General features: G+C 42.9%; 1 protein-coding gene across 1 annotated transcript in view; it reads left to right on the forward strand.

Annotated features, from left to right (window-relative positions):
- The window catches only part of GRM1 (glutamate metabotropic receptor 1), a 442,426-nt gene that overhangs the window by 385,596 nt on the left and 38,856 nt on the right, over positions 1 to 17,974 (forward strand). The window contains exons 4-5 of the mRNA XM_040350871.1: positions 2,233 to 2,479; positions 13,219 to 13,387. Of these exons, the coding sequence (XP_040206805.1) occupies positions 2,233 to 2,479; positions 13,219 to 13,387 (416 nt within the window). The remainder of the gene's footprint in view (positions 1 to 2,232; positions 2,480 to 13,218; positions 13,388 to 17,974) is intronic.

A 17,974-nucleotide genomic window follows, 5' to 3' on the forward strand; every position in this document is an offset into this window, starting at 1 on the left:
TGGTGTTAGACAAATGGACCTCAAGAACCTACAAAAAGAAGGCTCATATGTATAGATAGCTGAACCAACGCGTTTCGACTTGTGAGTTACACTGAATTAGGTTGATTCTGGTAGAGTTAGGCCGGCTTATCAGTAGATAAGTCGACCTAACTCAGAACTCCAGGCCGACGTATGTTTAAGCGTATGCTCAAACAGAGATACGCTTAAACATATCTAAGATACGACGGCTTGCGCCGTCCTATTTTAGATTTCAATATTTTGGACGGCCGCTAGGTGGCGCTTCCATTGCGGTCGGCGTAGAATATGTAAATGAGTTTGTACGGCGATTCACGAACGTACGCCCGGCCGCCGCAGTCGATTTACGCCGTTTACGTAAGGCCTTAGGAGGCCTAAAGTTATTCCACCTATTAGGTGGAATAACAATGTTAAAGTATGGCCGCCGTTCCCGCCGCGAGATTCGAATTTTTAACGTTGTTTGCGTAAGTCGTCCGCGAATCGGTATTTACGTCGTTTACGTCCATGTCGAAATCAATAGGCCCGTGCGGCGTACGTAACCGCAATGCACACTGGGAAATGTAGTCGCCCGGCGCATGCGCAGTGAATAAAAAACTTCAAAAACGTGAGGTCAAGCCTCATTGCCATTAAACACGCCCCCAACCCATTTGAATTAGGCACCCTTATGCCCGCCGCATTTACACTACGCCGCCCTAAGTAAGGAGGCAAGTACTTTGAGAATACAGTACTTGCCTCTCTTACTTAAGGCGGCGTAGTGTAAACACGCTAGGCTACGCCGACCTAGATTTGCGCGCCCCTACCTGAATCTACCTAACTGTCTTCATCAGGAAAAGACAGAATCTCTGCAATTGAAAAAACAGCCAAATAATACATGTACTTAATACAGAAAATGGACAATGATAAATGGTCATAAATCGATACTCTGTGAAAATATAATTTAAATACAAAAAACTAGAAGAACTTACATGTGCATGCGTCTGTCATCAAAAAATCTAAAAGAACCATTCCCCTCCAATGGAACCCGCATAGATCTCCCTCCACAAAGAGTAGAGTTTTAACCGATGGACTTGCCCACAGACGATCGTTTTTTTCTATCGTTTTTTTAACCATCAGATAATTTTAAAACAGGTTCAAAGTTTTTTCACCGATGGGAAAAAAAAGATTGGGCCCACACACGATCGGTTCCTCCGATGAAAACGGTCCATCGGACCGTTTTCATCAGACGAACCGATCGTGTGTATACGGCATAACAGTTGTGGCACAGTCCAGCAATGTAAAAATATTTAAAAATAGAAGTAAAAAAAAAAGTCTGTCCGGAGGTGGCAGTAGTGCCTTCTAAATGCCTGTCAGCCACTGCTATGCTGCAATCTGAGAAGTGATCCACTGCGCATTGCTTTTCAGCAGTAAGCAGTACTGCGAGTCTGAAATAAGCATTATGGCCCGTACACACAATCCAAATATCGTACGACCGATCGTACGACTTTTTTCGCTTAATAGTCAGAAGTAGAAATTTAATAGGTTACTAAAGTCAGGAAAATTCTTGTACGGCAGAAAAAAAAAATCAGAAGTGATGTCATGTGTTGTAATATATTTTTATTGTATTTTTGAACGACAGCTATACTAACTAAACGTAAATTGTACGATCTGGTATCGTACGAGGAAAATTTTCATGCTTATCCGATCTAATAATATCGGATGAACTGTCATGATCGGCTCTCAAAAGTGGTGTACACGCGATCCGAAAATCGTACGATCCTTCTTCAGACGATCGTTTTTGTCCGATATTCAGATCATGTGTACGGGCCATTAATCTGGTTATTAACACTTGTTGATAATAACAACAGGGATTGTTTACCCAGGGATATCCTTGGTGGATCAAGGGGTAATGTTTTTTCCCCACTAGAACAAATTTGATTACAGTAGATTGCTTTATAGGGTTTTTTGCCTTCCTCTAGCTCAGCTGTGGATATAGGGTTTTCCGTTTATGTATTCATTTTTTTCTGTTGTACTAGATGGACTTGTGTCTTTTTTCAACCTGGATAACTACTGTACTGTATATAAGTATGTAACCAATTTAATTTCAGTTCACTGTTGTCAGATAAAGATCTGATTTCCAGAGTTTAACACATTTCATATTCATCATAAAGCCTATATTATTGTCTAGGGAGATGCCATATGTTTAGTGTGAAATAAATATTGTATTTTCACTTTTTTTAGGTGATGAAAGTTTGAAGGAAAACTATGTACAGGACAGTAAAATGGGTTTTGTCATTAATGCAATATATGCAATGGCCCATGGTCTACATAACATGCATTCAGTCCTATGTCCGGGATTTGTTGGACTATGTGATGCAATGAAACCTATTGATGGAAGCAAACTCCTTGAATTTCTAATAAAAAGCAGATTTCCGGGTATCTCTGGAGAAGATGTATTTTTTGATGAAAAAGGAGATGCCCCTGGAAGGTATGTGAAAATGTTGATCTCCAGAACAATCCTCTACAGGTAAACTATGTATACTTTGCAAAGTTTCTCTGCAAACCTTTTTCAGATCTCTACCAGCCTCTGATCTGGAGCCACTGATGTCAACATTGGTAGCACTTTTTAAAACTGACTGATAACCAAAAGTTCCTTTACTTTAGCCATCTAATTAGTCTCAATGTTGAAAAAGCTCCTCCAGCTTGCTATTCCCTAAATGTAAAAGGGTTTTGAAAAGTATCCTTATAAAAATGTAACTTTTATTGCAAGGATGTGTTAAATTGGCATTCCATTTTCTGTGCAGAATTCTAGGAAACCACTTAAAGCGGGGGTTCACCCAAAAAAAAAAAATGTTAACATTACATTCAGCCGAGTTGTCAGAATGACAATCGGCTGTTTTTGTTTTTTTTATCCCCGTACATACTGTATTTTCACTGCCGCTTCCGGGTATGTCTTCTTCGGGACTGGGCGTTCCTAATTGATTGACAGGTTTCCAACCGTAGCATACAGGGCGTCACGAGTTGCCGAAAGAAGCCGAACGTCGGTGCGGCTCTATACGGCGCCTGCGCACCGACGTTCGGCTTCTTTCGGCAACTATTGACGCACAGTATGCGACGGTGGGAAGCCTGTCAATCAATTAGGAATGCCCAGTCCCGCAGAAGACATACCCAGAAGCGGCGGTGAAAATACTGTATGTACGGGGATAAAAAAAAAAAAACCCGGCTGAATGTAATGTTAAAAAAAAAATTAATTTTCAAATAAATTATGTGAAGAATGGAATGAAAATGCAGCCGTGTTTGGTAACAATGTTGCCATGCAAATAAAACACACTGGCTTAAAAAACCTTGCTTCTACAGCAGCTCAATGGTATCCTATGTGTCCATGCACATTAGGACATTAATGCCTTGTACACACGATCAAAATTTCCGGTGGAAAAAGTAAGGCCGCATACACGCGATCGGTCCATCTGATGAGAACGGCCTGATGGATTTTTCCTTCAGTTAACCGATGAAGCTGACTGATGGTCAGTCGCGCCTACACACCATCGGTTAAAAAAACGATCGTGCCAGAACGCGGACACGTAAACCATGTATGACAGCACTATAAAGGGGAAGTTCAAATCCAATGGCGCCACCCTTGGGGCTGCTTTAGCTGATTTTGTGTTAGTAAAAGACGTTTTGCGCTTTTCTGTCTGTTACAGCGTGATGAATGTGCTATCTCCATAACAAACGCTAGTTTTACCAGAACGAGCGCTCCCGTCCCCTAATTTAGTCTGAGCATGCGTGGATTTTTAACCGATGGTCGTGCCTACTAACGATCATTTTATTTCTATCGGTTAGGAATCCATCGGATAAATTTAAAACAAGTTGGCTTTTTTTTAACCGATGGTTAAATACCGATGGCGCCCACACGCGATCGGTTTAGACCGATGAAAACGGTCCATCAGACTGTTCTCATCGGTTTAATCGATCGTGTGTACGCGGCCTAAGACGGAATTTTTTCATCAGATATTCCGACCGTGTGTGTGTGCTCTCCATCTAAGTTTTGCCCAAAAAAATATATCGGAAATTGCGTTAGTCTGTATGAAACTCCGACGGAGAAAAAAACACACATGTTCAGAATCAAGTCGACTCATGCTCGGAAGCATTGAACTTCATTTTTCTCAGCTCGTTGTAGTGTTGTACGTCACTGTGATTTGGACGGGCGGAATTCGGTGTGACAGTGTGTATGCAAGACAGCTTGAACGGAGTTTATCCCAACAGAAATTCCGATCGTCTGTACGGGGCATAAGAGGCATTTTGAGTTTAATTATTAAAGGCAAAAAAAAAAATATCTGGTTCGCGTTTCTGATTGGAGCTTGGAGGCAGAAAAAAATGGAAAACTCTCCTAAACTCATCTAAACTTTGTACAAAAAATGCTCTATATGAGCGTTTTTTACTCCCGAAAGAACAGAAGTTTTTAAGCCCAGTGTGCATGGAGCCAAAGGCCCCGTACACACGAGAGGAACGATCCACTGAAATTGATCCGCGGATATATTTCGGGCCGACCGATTTCCAGCGGATAACAATTTCTTAGCATGCTAAGAAATCTATCCGCTGGAATCGGCTCCAGCGGATCGATCCGGTGGTCTGTACAGACTCACCGGATCGATCTGTCCGAACCCATCCCTCGCATGCGTCGTAATGATTCGACGCATGCGTGGATATCCTTATATGACAGCGTCGCGCACGTCACCGCGTCATCATCGCGGCGACGGCGCGACACGTCACCGCGGTGTCAATTCGGCGCGGATTTCGATCCGATGGTGAGTACACTCCAGCGGATCGAAATCCTCAGAGGATTTATCAGCGGAAACGGTCCAGAGGACCGTATCCGCGGATAAATCCTCTCGTGTGTACCCGGCATAAAAGTTTTAGAAAATATGGATTCCAATAGGTTGAAAGTAACAATTAACTTTTAATAACATTAAATTGTAAAAATAAAATTGAATTCTCCTTATTTTTTTCCTACATTCCTTATTATGTTCAAATAATCACTTGAAAATTTAATTTATTGACAAGAGTCACTTTAAAATAACTGAAACGGTAATTGAGGACATAACAAGAGTGAGAAATTATGAAAATAGTACAGAGTGGGTAAAGAGATTCATTTTTTTTAATTCTCAGTACTATGGGAATTATGGGGAGGCCTATGGGGAGGCCATTTAATTTCATGAAAAGAAATTAAGTCTTTTCTGTGCATGAGTGGAATGGAGCTTAGTAGCACAAGTTCAAGCTCAAATTTAAATTTAAATACAAATTAAGTTGCTTATCCCCTCTCTTCTCTCTCATGTTCAGACTGGAGATCCAGAATTGCAATTAGAGAAAGAGAGTCAGCTTTTGCCTTTTCTTTGTAAATATCTATAAAGCTCTGTGGTCCCAATTTCCACCCTTGTATTAAATACACCCAAAGACGGTATGGCGCTAACTCAATAATGAAATCATATATCATAAAGAGCAAAGTTTTGTACCATATAATGTGATAATCAACATAAGGCCCCTTTCACATGGGGCAGTGGAGGTGCGGTGACGATATAGCAGCGCTATTTTTAGTGCTGCTATACAGTCGTATTTACCGCCATATATGTGGTATATATTTGGCCGCTAGCGGTGTGGTTTTAACCCCCGCTAGCGACCGATAAAGGGTTAATACCGCCCGCAATGCGCCTCTGCAGAGGCGCATTGCGGGCGGTATTACCGCGGTTTCCCATTTCAATGGGAAGGAGCGGAATAGGAGCGGTAAACACCCCGCTCCTATACCGCTCCAAAGATGCGGCTAGCAGGACTTTTGGAGCGGTCCTGCCAGCGCACCGCTTCAGTGTGAAAGCCTTCGGGCTTTCACATTGAAGCCTGCAGGGCACGATTTTTTCAGGCGGTATAGCAGCGCTATTTTTAGCGCTGAACCGCGTGAAAAACACCTCAATGTGAAAGGGGCCTAAATCAAAGTCCAAAGAATAGAAGTTACACAGTTACAGTCAGGTTGAAAAAAAGACTACCCAGTTCACCTCCAGGGAGAGTCTATCCCACATTTTCACAGCTCTTACTGTGAAGAAACCTTACCACATTTGGAGATGAAATCTTTTTTCCTCTAGATGTAAAGAGTGCCCCCTTGTCCTCTGTGATGGTCTTAAAGTGAATAACAAGTTCACTATATGGACCCCTTATGTATTTGTACATGTTGATCATATCCCTCCTTAATCTCCTCTTCACAAGAAAGAATAAATTAAGTTCCTCTAATCTTTCCTCATAGCTGAACTCCTTCATACCTCTTGTTAGTTTGGTTGCCCTTCTCTGCACTTTCTCCAGTTCCTCAATATCCTTTTTTAGAACTGATGCCCATAACTAAACTGCATATTCCAGATGAGGTATTAATACAAGAAAGTACTTTGCTTGCTTTGGAAACCACAGCTTGGAATTGCATGCTATAATTAACCACTTCCATACCAGGCACTTACGCACCTTTCTGCCCAAGCATATTATTAGCTTTCAGCGCTGTCGCAATTTGAATGACAATTGCGCGGTCATGCAACACTGTACCTAAACAATTTTTTTATCATTTTGTTCCCACAAATAGACCTGTCTTTTGGTGGTATTTGATCACCTCTGTGATTTTTATTTTTTGCACAACAAATAAAAAAACACCGACATTTAAAAAAAAAAGTTTTTATTTGTTTCTGTTAAATTATTTTTTAACTTACATACGTTTTCTTTTTCAATGACTGCCACTGATATGGCTGCACTGACTGGCACTGATAAGGCGGCACCGATGGGCACCAATGAGGTGGCACTGATAAGCACTGATGATGGGCACTGATAGGCGGCACTGATAGGCGGCACTAGTATGCGGCACTGATAGGCACTCACAGGCGGCACTGATAGGCACTCACAGGCGGCACTGGTGGGCACTCATGGGCGGCACTGATGGGCACTCATGGGCGACACTGATGGGAACTCATGGGCGGCACTGATGGGTGGCACAGATGGGCACTGATGGTCACTGATAGGTGGGCACGGATGGGCACTGATAGGTGGGCATGGAAGGGCACTGATAAGTGGCACTGAGGGATACTGAGTGGCACTGATTACTGGTGTGCGGCATTGCTGGGCATCACTGTTTTAACTACTATACTGTTGTGCCAGTCAGTGCCCATTTGTGGGCACTGATTGGCATATTTTTGGCATTTTTAGGAACATGTGGATGGCCATGGGGGATGTACCTGCCCATCCACATGTTGAAGGCTTCTCTGGTGGTCCTGGAGGCTTCCCTGGTGGTCCAGTGTAAGCTTATGATTTACTAAAACCGCCGGATCCTTCTCCACTATAGATTCACCCAGTTGTACGCCCCCTAGTATGTATGATGCATGCATATTCTTATATTCAAAGTACGCTCACCATGAATCCAAGTTGCAGCGTACGTTCCAAAATGCCAACTGTAGGAACGCACGCCGCATCTCGGATAGATGGCGAGCGTGCTTTGAACTGAGTTGTACACATTGGTACTGACTTATAAACCCTTAAATGTAAGTGCAAATTTTTTATATTTCTGTGATCTGCATTTTGTAATAAACTTACTGCAAGATGATAGTTTTATATGCTTTTCCCGAATCCTATTTGTTGCAATAATATATGGAGATACTTCTGGGGTTAAGAGTAATCACCAATACTGGATCCCCTAGGGCAGGCATGTCCAAATTACGGCCCGGGGGCCAGTTGTGGCCCCCTTGGTGATTTGATATGGCCCCCCTGGGGATTTGGTTATATATATATATATATAGCCATTGCAGCTTCACATGTGCCCTGTGCCCTGGGGGCCACAAAATATATATACCGTATTTATCGGAGCTGCCTCGGAGGGGACAGGACGTGCGCCGTCGGATTACATGAAGAGAATCTCCCGTTTACTCAGCGGCGTCTGTAATAGGAAGTCCCGTTTCCTGGGGTGCCATTGCATGACTGTTCTGTTTATCATAGGAGGTGGGGCTTTGTATTAAAGAGGCCACTGAGTAAACGAGAAATTCTCCTGTTTGTAATCTGACGGCACTTGTCCCTCCCCCTTCCTGTCCCCTCCGAGGCTGCAGATGGGCATCGATCAGGCTGCACTGATGACAATGGTAAGGCTGCATTGATGGCAATGGTGAGGCTGCATTCATGGCAATGGTAAGCCTGTGCGTGTTATACGCTGATAAATACGGTATATCCAAATAACACGCCCAAGCTCATCCTTAGTCCTGAGTCTCCACAAAAGAGATATATACACATAGGCGTGCACACATAGGGTGTAAGGTGTGCCTGGGCACACCCTAATCATCCCATACTGTGCAGATTCCCCCTGCTGCCTGGCTGCAGGGAAAGGGAATGGGGAATCTCTGTCCTCAGTGCCTTTCTTTGTCTCAAAAGTTAGACATCAGGGGTCTGTTTAGACCACTGATATTTCACCAAAGCCCCCCAAACAGGGCTCCTAAAAAAATAAAAAATATATAATATATATATATATATAATAATATAAAAAAAATTGTAAAAAAATAATAATAATAATACAAATAAAGATAAACTACTGACACCGATCTCTGCCCTGCTGACAAAGCCCTACTGACTTGCCCACTGCCAAATATGGTATATTACACAGGCATGTGTGTTTGAGCTTTGGTGTGCACACCCTAATACAATAGGCTGCGCACACCTATGTATATACAGGATATCCAAATAAAACCCCCAAGCTCATCTCTTCATCACACACAGCCACAAAGGCAAGAGAATTATTGTTGGGCAGTGTATTAGTGCTCGGACGAACACACTTGGATCAAATTTTAATGATTCAAAGAATGTCAGGCAAAATAGTCGGCCCTCGAGCATGTTCACTTCATCAAATGTGGCCCTCTTTGAAAAAAGTTTGGACACCCCTGCCCTAGGGGCTAATGATTAAGGGTCTGGAATTATTATAAAGCGTATCTAGCTTAGACAGTTGGTTAGTGTGCATTTCCCACACACTGTTTGCGGTGGAGCATGACTTATAGAAAATTAATCAAGACACTTTATCTTTTTATCACCGTGACTGGATCGTTCAGTGAAGCTTTTGTTATTCCTTATATGGAACTTCGAGTTCTTTGGACTGTTTTATTCATGTTGATTATCACATAGTACAGGACCACCCCTGGACCAGTAGGCCCCAGAAACTCCTAGGCCTACTCTCAGTTGCGAAGCCTCGGGCCAGCAGGCCCTGAGACCGGAAAAACTGTCAGCACATCCCTGAGGCCAGGAGGACCATCAGGTCATGATCGGAAGACCCCGCCAGAACGGTGTCTGTCCCTTAAATATCCTCCCCCAATGCACCCAGCCTATTGCATTTCCAACCTTGACTCCCGGTGACAGCGACACCTGCAAGCAAGGGGAACATACGCAACACAGCTGGACTAGAACAGAAACCCACAATTTGGTAATCCTCTGAGCTAAACTACAGCTCAGGTAACTAAATTTACAAAATAGCGCCTACTCAACAGGAGCAGGGCGCTACATAAATAAATAAAATACAGTACATAGTAAAACAGATATAAAACATCAGTATAAAAATCAGTATTAAAAAAAACTACCAGATCTGAAATTAGGTAGTTCAAGAAGAGTGAAGGAGGAGCTAACCTCCAGTGACTCTGGAGTTAATACTTTTTGGACCTGATGCAGAACAAACAAAAGAACCTCTAACGAACCTCTAATGTTGGCTTTCACTACTCCATACAAACTGCTAAACCAGTGACCAGAGCAGCATGCATGTTCCTCTGTTACAATACATTTTAAAGATCCTATTTCATTCCAGACAAACCCCAGTTAAAAAGTCTAGTGCCCGATGAAGGAGCCCTTGTACGCTTGAAATGTATTGGTACATTTTTAACATCTTCTGCCCTGTACACACGTTTGGAATTTCCGATGGGATAAAATCCAATGCAATTTTCCGTCGGAATTCTGTTCAAGCTGTCTTGCATACACACTGTCAGACCAAATTCCGACCATCCAAAACGCGGTGACGTAAAACACTACGACAAGCGGAAGTTTCACATAAACGATCGGAATTTCCATCGGAAAAAAAATAAAACATGTTCTATTTCTAAACTCCGATGGAAAAAAGTCAGATGGGGCTCACACACGGTCGGAATATCCGATGAAAAAATTCCATCTGACTTTTTTCAGCAGAAATTCCGATCGTGTGTACAAGGCATTACAGTTGATAAACGTCATCTACACAATAAGAACCCTTTGGAACTCTTTTAATCATAATCTAAAGAACAATCAGGTTCAAGCTTACTTTGATAAGGACTGGTGATACAGACAGCAAAAAGAGAGAGGATGTCACACAACATAGGTTTAAAAACGTAGACACTTGGGGGCAGATCCACATAGATCTGCACCCGCGCAGCGTATCTGAGATACGCTACGCCGCCGTAACTTACCCGGCTTTGGTTCGAATCCATAAAGAATTTGCTCCGTAAGTTACGGCGGCGTAGTCTATCTCTCGCGGCGTAACGGCGCGTAATTCAAATCGGCGAGTAGGGGGCGTGTTTCATTTACGTGTTTCATTTACGAACTGTGCATGCTCCGTTCCTAAATTTCCCGCCGTGCATTGCGCTAAATGACGTCGCAAGGACGTAATTTTTGGTGACGTGGACGTAAATTACATCCAGCCCAATTCACGGACGACTTACGCAAACGTAATTACATTTTTAAAATTATACGCGGGAACGACGGCCATTCTTAACATTGAGTACGCCACCAAATAGCAGGTTTAGCTATACGCCGAAAAAAGCCGACTAGAGACGACGTAAAAAAATGCGACGTCCGCTTGTATGTTCGTGGATCGTCGGAAATAGCTAATTTGCATACTCGATGCGGAAAACGACGGGAACGCCACCCAGCGGACGCCGAAGAATTGTATCTTAGATCCGAAGGCGTACGAAGACGTACGCCTGTCGGGTCTAACCCAGATGCCGTCGTATCTTGTTTTGAGGATTCAAAACAAAGATACGACGCGGGAAATTAGAAAGTACGCCGGCGTATCAGTAGATACCCCGGCGTACTCTCTTTGTGGATCTGCCCCTTGCATTCTATCTTTGAGAAACTTCGGAAAATCTGTCTGTGGTGGATTACATAAAACTTAGACCAAGATGAGGAGACTTTCTGATTTTAGCACTGTTAAGCCCCGTACACACAATCTAAATTCCGACCGTGTGTATGCCCCATCTGAGTTTTTCCATTGGATATTCTGAGAAATTCCATCGGAGTTTAGATAGAGAACATGTACTCCAATAGAATTCCGTCTGAATTTCGATGTGAGTTTGGCCGGGTAAAAGCCAGATTGTGTGTACGAGGCTTTACAGTGCTTGCTAGATATTGTATAGCATTTATTGCTTTAATTTGAATATAGTACTAAAATGAAAAAAAATAATACAAACTCATGTAAAATTTGCCTTTTAGTAACTTTTCACATGTGCATGCATAAATACCCAAGATGTTAAAATATATGGAAACGGTGTAAAAAAATAAAAAAGATGTATGTAATAATAAAATGCAGATGGTGAGCTTCTGTCAAATAATTTTGCCTAGACAGAGATGATTTGAGAAGTCTCCTCTGCCCCAGTGATTAGTTTCACTTTTATTGAATTATTAAATATTGCATTTTAAATAGTAAATATTTTAAGTATTACATATTTGAATATTAAATACATATGACATTATTAATTAAATCATTGAATGTTTAATACTTAAAGTGGAGGTTCACCCAAAAACCTAATTTTTAACATTAGATTGAGGCCCGTTTTGTCAAGGGGAATCGGGTGTTTTTTTTCAAATCGAAGCAGTACTTACCGTTTTAGAGAGAGATCTTCTCCGCCGCTTCCGGGTATGGGCTGCGGGACTGGGCGTTCCTATTTGATTGACAGGCTTCCGACAGGCTTCCGACGGTCGCATACATCGCGTCACGATTTTCCGAAAGTAGCCGAACGTCGGTGCGCAGGCGCCGTATAGAGCCGCACCGACGTTCGGCTTCTTTCGGCTACCCGTGGCGCGATGTATGCGACCGTCAGAAGCCTGTCGGAAGCCTGTCAATCAAATAGGAACGCCCAGTCCCGAAGACCATACCCGGAAGCGGCAGAGAAGATCTATCTCTAAAATGGTAAGTACTGCTTCGATTTAAAAAAAACACCCGATTCCCCTTGACAAAATGAGCCTCAATCTAATGTTAAAAAAAAAATTTCGGGTGAACTCCCGCTTTAACATACATAAATTAAGCAAAATACTGTATATCTGTTACTAGGCTAGATACTAGAGAAAAAAAATTAAATACCATGTAAAAGCTAAAATACATGGGCCCAGATTCACATAGAATCACAGGGGCGTAACGTATCGTAGATACGTTACACCGCCGCAAGTTTTCATCGCAAGTGCCTGATTCACAAAGCACTTGCAAGGAAACTTCCGCCGGCGGCCTCCGGCGTAAGCCCGCGTAATTCAAAGGGGCGTGTGCCATTTAAATTAGGCGCATTCCCGCGCCGGACCTACTGTGCATGCTCCCTTTTGAATTTCCTGCCGTGCTTTGCGTGAAGTGACGTCATTCTTTCGAACGGCGACGTGCGTAGCATACTTCCGTATTCCCGGACGTCTTACGCAAGATGGAAAGATTTTCAAATTTCGACGCGGGAACGACAGCCATACTTTATACAGCACATACGTGTGCTGTGTAAAGTTAGGGCAACAAAAACGATGACTAACTTTGCGACGGGAAACTAGACTAGCAGCGACGTAGCGAACGCGAAAAACCGTCGTGGATCGCCGTAACTACTAATTTGCATACCCGACGCTGGTTTACGCCGCAAACTCCCCCCAGCGGCGGCCGCGGTATTGCATCCTAAGATCCGACAGTGTAAAACAATTACACCTGTCGGATCTAAGGGCTATCTATGCGTAACTGATTCTATGAATCAGTCGCATAGATACTCTGAGAGATACGACGGAGTATCTGAGATACTCCGTCGTATCTCGGCTGTAAATCTGGGCCATGGTTTGCATTTATTTGCATTAGCTGTTCTGTTCATTTGTTTGTGAGCTCGTTGATAAACATTTGGATGAGAATATAAAGTAAATAATAATAAGAGTGGCTAATGAGAGGAACCTTAAATTAAACAATAATTTTCTTTTCAACTTTAGATATGATATCATGAATCTTCAATTAATTGAGCCAAGCGGATACGATTATGTTCTTGTAGGAACTTGGCATGAAGGAAATTTATCCATTTATGATGAAAAGATGCAGATGAATAAAAGTGAAATGGTTCGATCAGTGTGCAGTGATCCTTGTTCTAAAGGACAAATAAAGGTAGGTTTTTTCTATATTTAAAAAAAATGGGCAAAAGTAGAAGTTGTACAAATATTTATTTAGAACTGGGACAATGTTTGTCTTATATTTTAAAGCGGAGTTCCACCCAAAAGTGGAACTTCCACTTTAAGTACTCCTCGCCCCCTTACATGCCACATTTGGCATGTCATTTTTTTGGGAGGAAGTGGGTGGGTACTTTTGAGTGGGACCTCCTGTCCCACTTCCTCCTTTCACCCATGGGCCACCTAGGCGACTCCTCCTCTCTTCCTAGCCGGCCCCTTCCTCTTGGCAATCTTCTGGGACATCTTCCCAGTGTGCATGCTCCAAAATGTGTCGCAAGCATGACAGTGATGCCATCTCACACATCGCTGCGTTCTTGCCCTCTCTATCGAACCTCCACTGCGCTCAAATCCTCGGTTTGGATCCCGCTTGAGCGGGTGGGATCCCGCTGGACAGGACTTCCTACCCCAACTGGATATGGGAGGTGCGATTCCAACACACAGCCTGGATTGTTGTTAGCGTGGCTCACTGGATCCATATGTGCCTGTATACAGATACTTCTATGAGTTTTTAATGCACCTTTTTCATTAATATTACAGTCAATGCTCAGAGGTGCCTGTGTTTTCTCTCTCTCTCTGCATGTTTGGAGTCCGCTTCCACTTCCCCTGCAAGGCTGGCCCTGATACAGTGGACTGTCTCGTTACACGGAGCTGATTAGCTCAAGGGACTTTTGTTTTATTTAAACACCTAATAGGCTGCGCCCTACCTATGATTGGCACCTGTGCTTAGTCGGGTAGGTTTTTTAAAATCTAAGCAGTACTTACCGTTTTAGAGAGCGATCTTCTCCGCCGCTTCCGGGTATGGGCTGCGGGACTGGGCGTTCCTAATTGATTGACAGGCTTCCGACAGGCTTCCGACGGTCGCATACATCGCGTCACGATTTTCCGAAAGTAGCCGAACGTCGCTGCGTAGGCGCCGTATAGAGCCGCACCGACGTTCGGCTTCTTTCGACTACTCATGATGCGATGTATGTGACCGTCGGAAGCCTGTCGGAAGACTGTCAATCAAATAGGAACGCCCAGTCCCGAAAACCATACCCGGAAGCGGCGGAGAAGATCGCTCTCTAAAACGGTAAGTACTGCTTAGATTTTAAAAAAACTACCCGATTCCCCTTGACAAAATGAGCATTAATCTAAGGTTAAAAACCGTGCAGTACTTTTTTCACTGAAATGGATTGTAGCACGGTATACTACAGTGCAACGCCGCTATGGTGAATTGAACTGAATGAAATGTTACAATCTAATATTTTTGCAATGCAATGTGATATTTTCAGCCACTGCTGGTGTGAACTGGCACTAAAACCGTAAAAAAAAAAATTGGGCTACATCAACATTCAGCTGTTGTAGAATCAGTCATAAAGCAACAAGGAAAAAAACATTTTTTATCGACTTGCCCATGGAATTATGTTATAGCGGTTGCTTGTGATTCTAGCGATAGTTCAGACAGAAGTGAGAACAGGCTTTACCTTGGTGTGAAAACATTTTAGTATATTAATTGGAATAGGAATTGGAATAGGAATTGTAGTAATATTTTAGCTATGTGATTTCTAACACTGAACACCTGGGCATGCAACGGGACAAGTTAGCGCTACAGACACAGTTGGACTGTTTGCTAAACAATAGGCTTCATTCCGCTGTTGGCTTATCAGTTTGATGGTCGCGAACATCACATAACGCGCACACATTATTTCACTAGCTAACTTTTCTATGTAAGCATTGCCAGCAAGTCCTCCTACTCAATTCCCAGGTAATCTGTATAATTGGATAAGGAATAAATAGTGATTAGTAGTCAACTGCAGCTTGGTGTTTACTACAAACACTTTAATTAACCAATTCCCCTTTGGAAAAATAAAATTTTCAGGGTATCTATATAAAGTTCTAAATCACCTGTCAAATGCATTTCTTATACTTACTAGTCTTTTATAAACCCTCCACAAGGGTCAGTGGCATTCAACTTAACCACTTGCTTACTGGGCACATATACCCCCCTCCTGCCCAGGTGAAATTTCAGCTTTCGGCACTGCATCGCTTTAACTAACAATTGCGCGGTCGTGCGACGTGGCTCCCAAACAAAATTGACGTCCTTTTTTCCCCACAAGTAGAGCTTTCTTTTGGTGGTATTTGATCGCCTGTGCGGTTTTTATTTTTTGCGCTATAAACAAAAAAGTGAGACAATTTTGAAAAAAATACAATATTTTTTACTTCTTGCTATAATAAATATCCCAATTTAAAAAAAAAATAACATTTTTTTTTCTCAGTTTAGGCCGATACGTATTCTTCTACATATTTTTGGTAAAAAAAAAAAAAAAATCGCAATAAGCGACTGGTTTGCGCAAAAGTTATAGCGCTTACAAAATAGGGGACAGAATTATTTTTTTTTTATTATTTTTTTTACTAGAAATGGCGGCGATCTGCGATTTTTAATGGACTGCGACGTTATGGCGGACACATCGGACACATTTTTGGCGCCATTCACATTTATACTGCGATCAGTGCTATAAATATGCACTAATTACAGTATAAATGTGACTGGCATTGAAGGGGTTAACACTAGGGGGTGAGGAAGGGGTTAAATGTATCCCTGCTTAGTGTTCTAACTGTAGGTGGAGGGGGGGGTGACTGGGGAGGTGACCGATCTATGTCCCTATGTACAAGGGACACAGATCCGTCTCCTCTCCAGAGACAGCACCGCTGTCTCTGTGTAAAACGGCAATGAGAGATGATCTCATATGTTTACATATGAGATCCTCTCTCATTGGCCGCACAGATCGCCTCGCGAACGGCCACTCTGATTGTCCGTTCGCGGCGATCTGTAATTGGCTGTGTCCGAGGGACACGGCCAACACAGATTTTCCCCGCAGCGCGCTCTGGAGCGCGCGCGGGGAACGCCCAAAGGGGCGGCCGTCAATTGACGGCGGTTTGGAAATTGGGATCCGCACTGTAGCCGTCAATTGACGGCAGGCGGATCCCAAGTGGTTAAAGGGGCCAGAGGGCAACATTTGTAGCCACATCTAAATCAACCATTATTTTTCAATTTCTAATTTAATATCATAATTGATGGCCTCATAATAAAACCGGGCAAAGGCATGCATATAAGGCCACTTTCACACTGAGGCGCTTCTAAACTGACAGTAAAAACACTGAGCGTTTTTGAAGAGCTTTTCAGGTGCTTTTGAAGCGCTTTGCATTCATTTCCATTTAAACCAATGAATGCTTTCACACTGGGGCAGTGTGCTGGTAGGGCGATGAAAAAACTCCCCTCTCTATTGAAATGAATGGAAAGCTCTTCAAAAGCACCTGAAAAGCTCTTTAAAAGCGCTCAGTGTTTTTACTGGCAGTTTAGAAGTGCCTCAATGTGAAAGGGGCCTTATATTCACTTCTTACACCATCATATATGGAACTGACACGCTGCCACTGACACAGCTACGTAAAAAGTTCCTGGGAAGTGGTCTTCAGTTCAGAGAAAAATCAGTAATAATATTAATCCTCTACCTCTTCATTAGTGTCAGGCCTCGTACACACGACCGAGGAACTCGTCGGAAAAGACACATCGTTTTCCTCGACGAGTTCCTTGTTAGACTTGTCGAGAAACTTGACAAGCTTTCTTTGCGTACACACGGTCAAGACCAAATCTCCTTGTTCTCAAACGCGGTGACCTACAACACATACGATGCCAGGGGAAGTTCGATTCCACTGGCACAACCCTTGGGGTTGCTTTTGCTAATCTCTTATTACTGCGTGTTAAGTAAAAGTTTGGTGAGAGACGATTTGCACTTTTCAGTCTGTTACAGCGTGACAAATGTGCTATTTCCATTACAAACGCTACTTTTACCGAAGGTGCGCTCCCGTCTCATACTATATTCTGAGCATGCGCGGGTTTCTAAGCATACACACGAACGTGTTTCTCGTCGAAAACTAGCCCAACGAGGAACACGACAAGGAAATTGAGACTCCCGTCGAGGAAAAAGAGAACTTGTTCTCTTTTTTCCTCGTCGAGTTCCTCGACAGTTTTCTCGATGAAAAGCATACACACGACCGTTTTCCTCGGCAAAAAAGCTCTGCCAGCAAGTGTCTTGATGGATTCTGTTGAGGAAAACGGTCGTGTGGACGAGGCCTCAGTGTGGCAACAATATTGGCAAATATGCTTTGCATACTTGCACAGTATAAAGAAAAAGCAGCAGACCAACAGTTATAAGCATAAATATATATATTTTTTAATATTGACCTTCTCTATGAAATTAGCTATAAATTTGATGGTTCAAGTGTTTTTACCCCAGCATTATAAATTTCTGATATGTGACTGCTGTACCATGTACTTGTATGAAAATGTATCCTGTTATTTTAAATATTTTGCTTCCTTTATGTGAAATCCCTGGTGTTCCCTCTGTTGCCTGTCCCTCTGTTTTGTCTGTTAAAACCTGACCACACTAGGCAGGAGGGCTCATCGTGGTCAGTTCCCCTAGCTGTGATGGGAACTCAGTGTTCTCTCCTCCAATGATCAGACTTGTCCTGACACGCCCCCCTGCAC

The sequence above is a fragment of the Rana temporaria genome, chromosome 4 (genome assembly GCF_905171775.1).
Source record: "Rana temporaria chromosome 4, aRanTem1.1, whole genome shotgun sequence".
In the NCBI taxonomy this organism is placed as follows: Eukaryota; Metazoa; Chordata; class Amphibia; order Anura; family Ranidae; genus Rana; species Rana temporaria.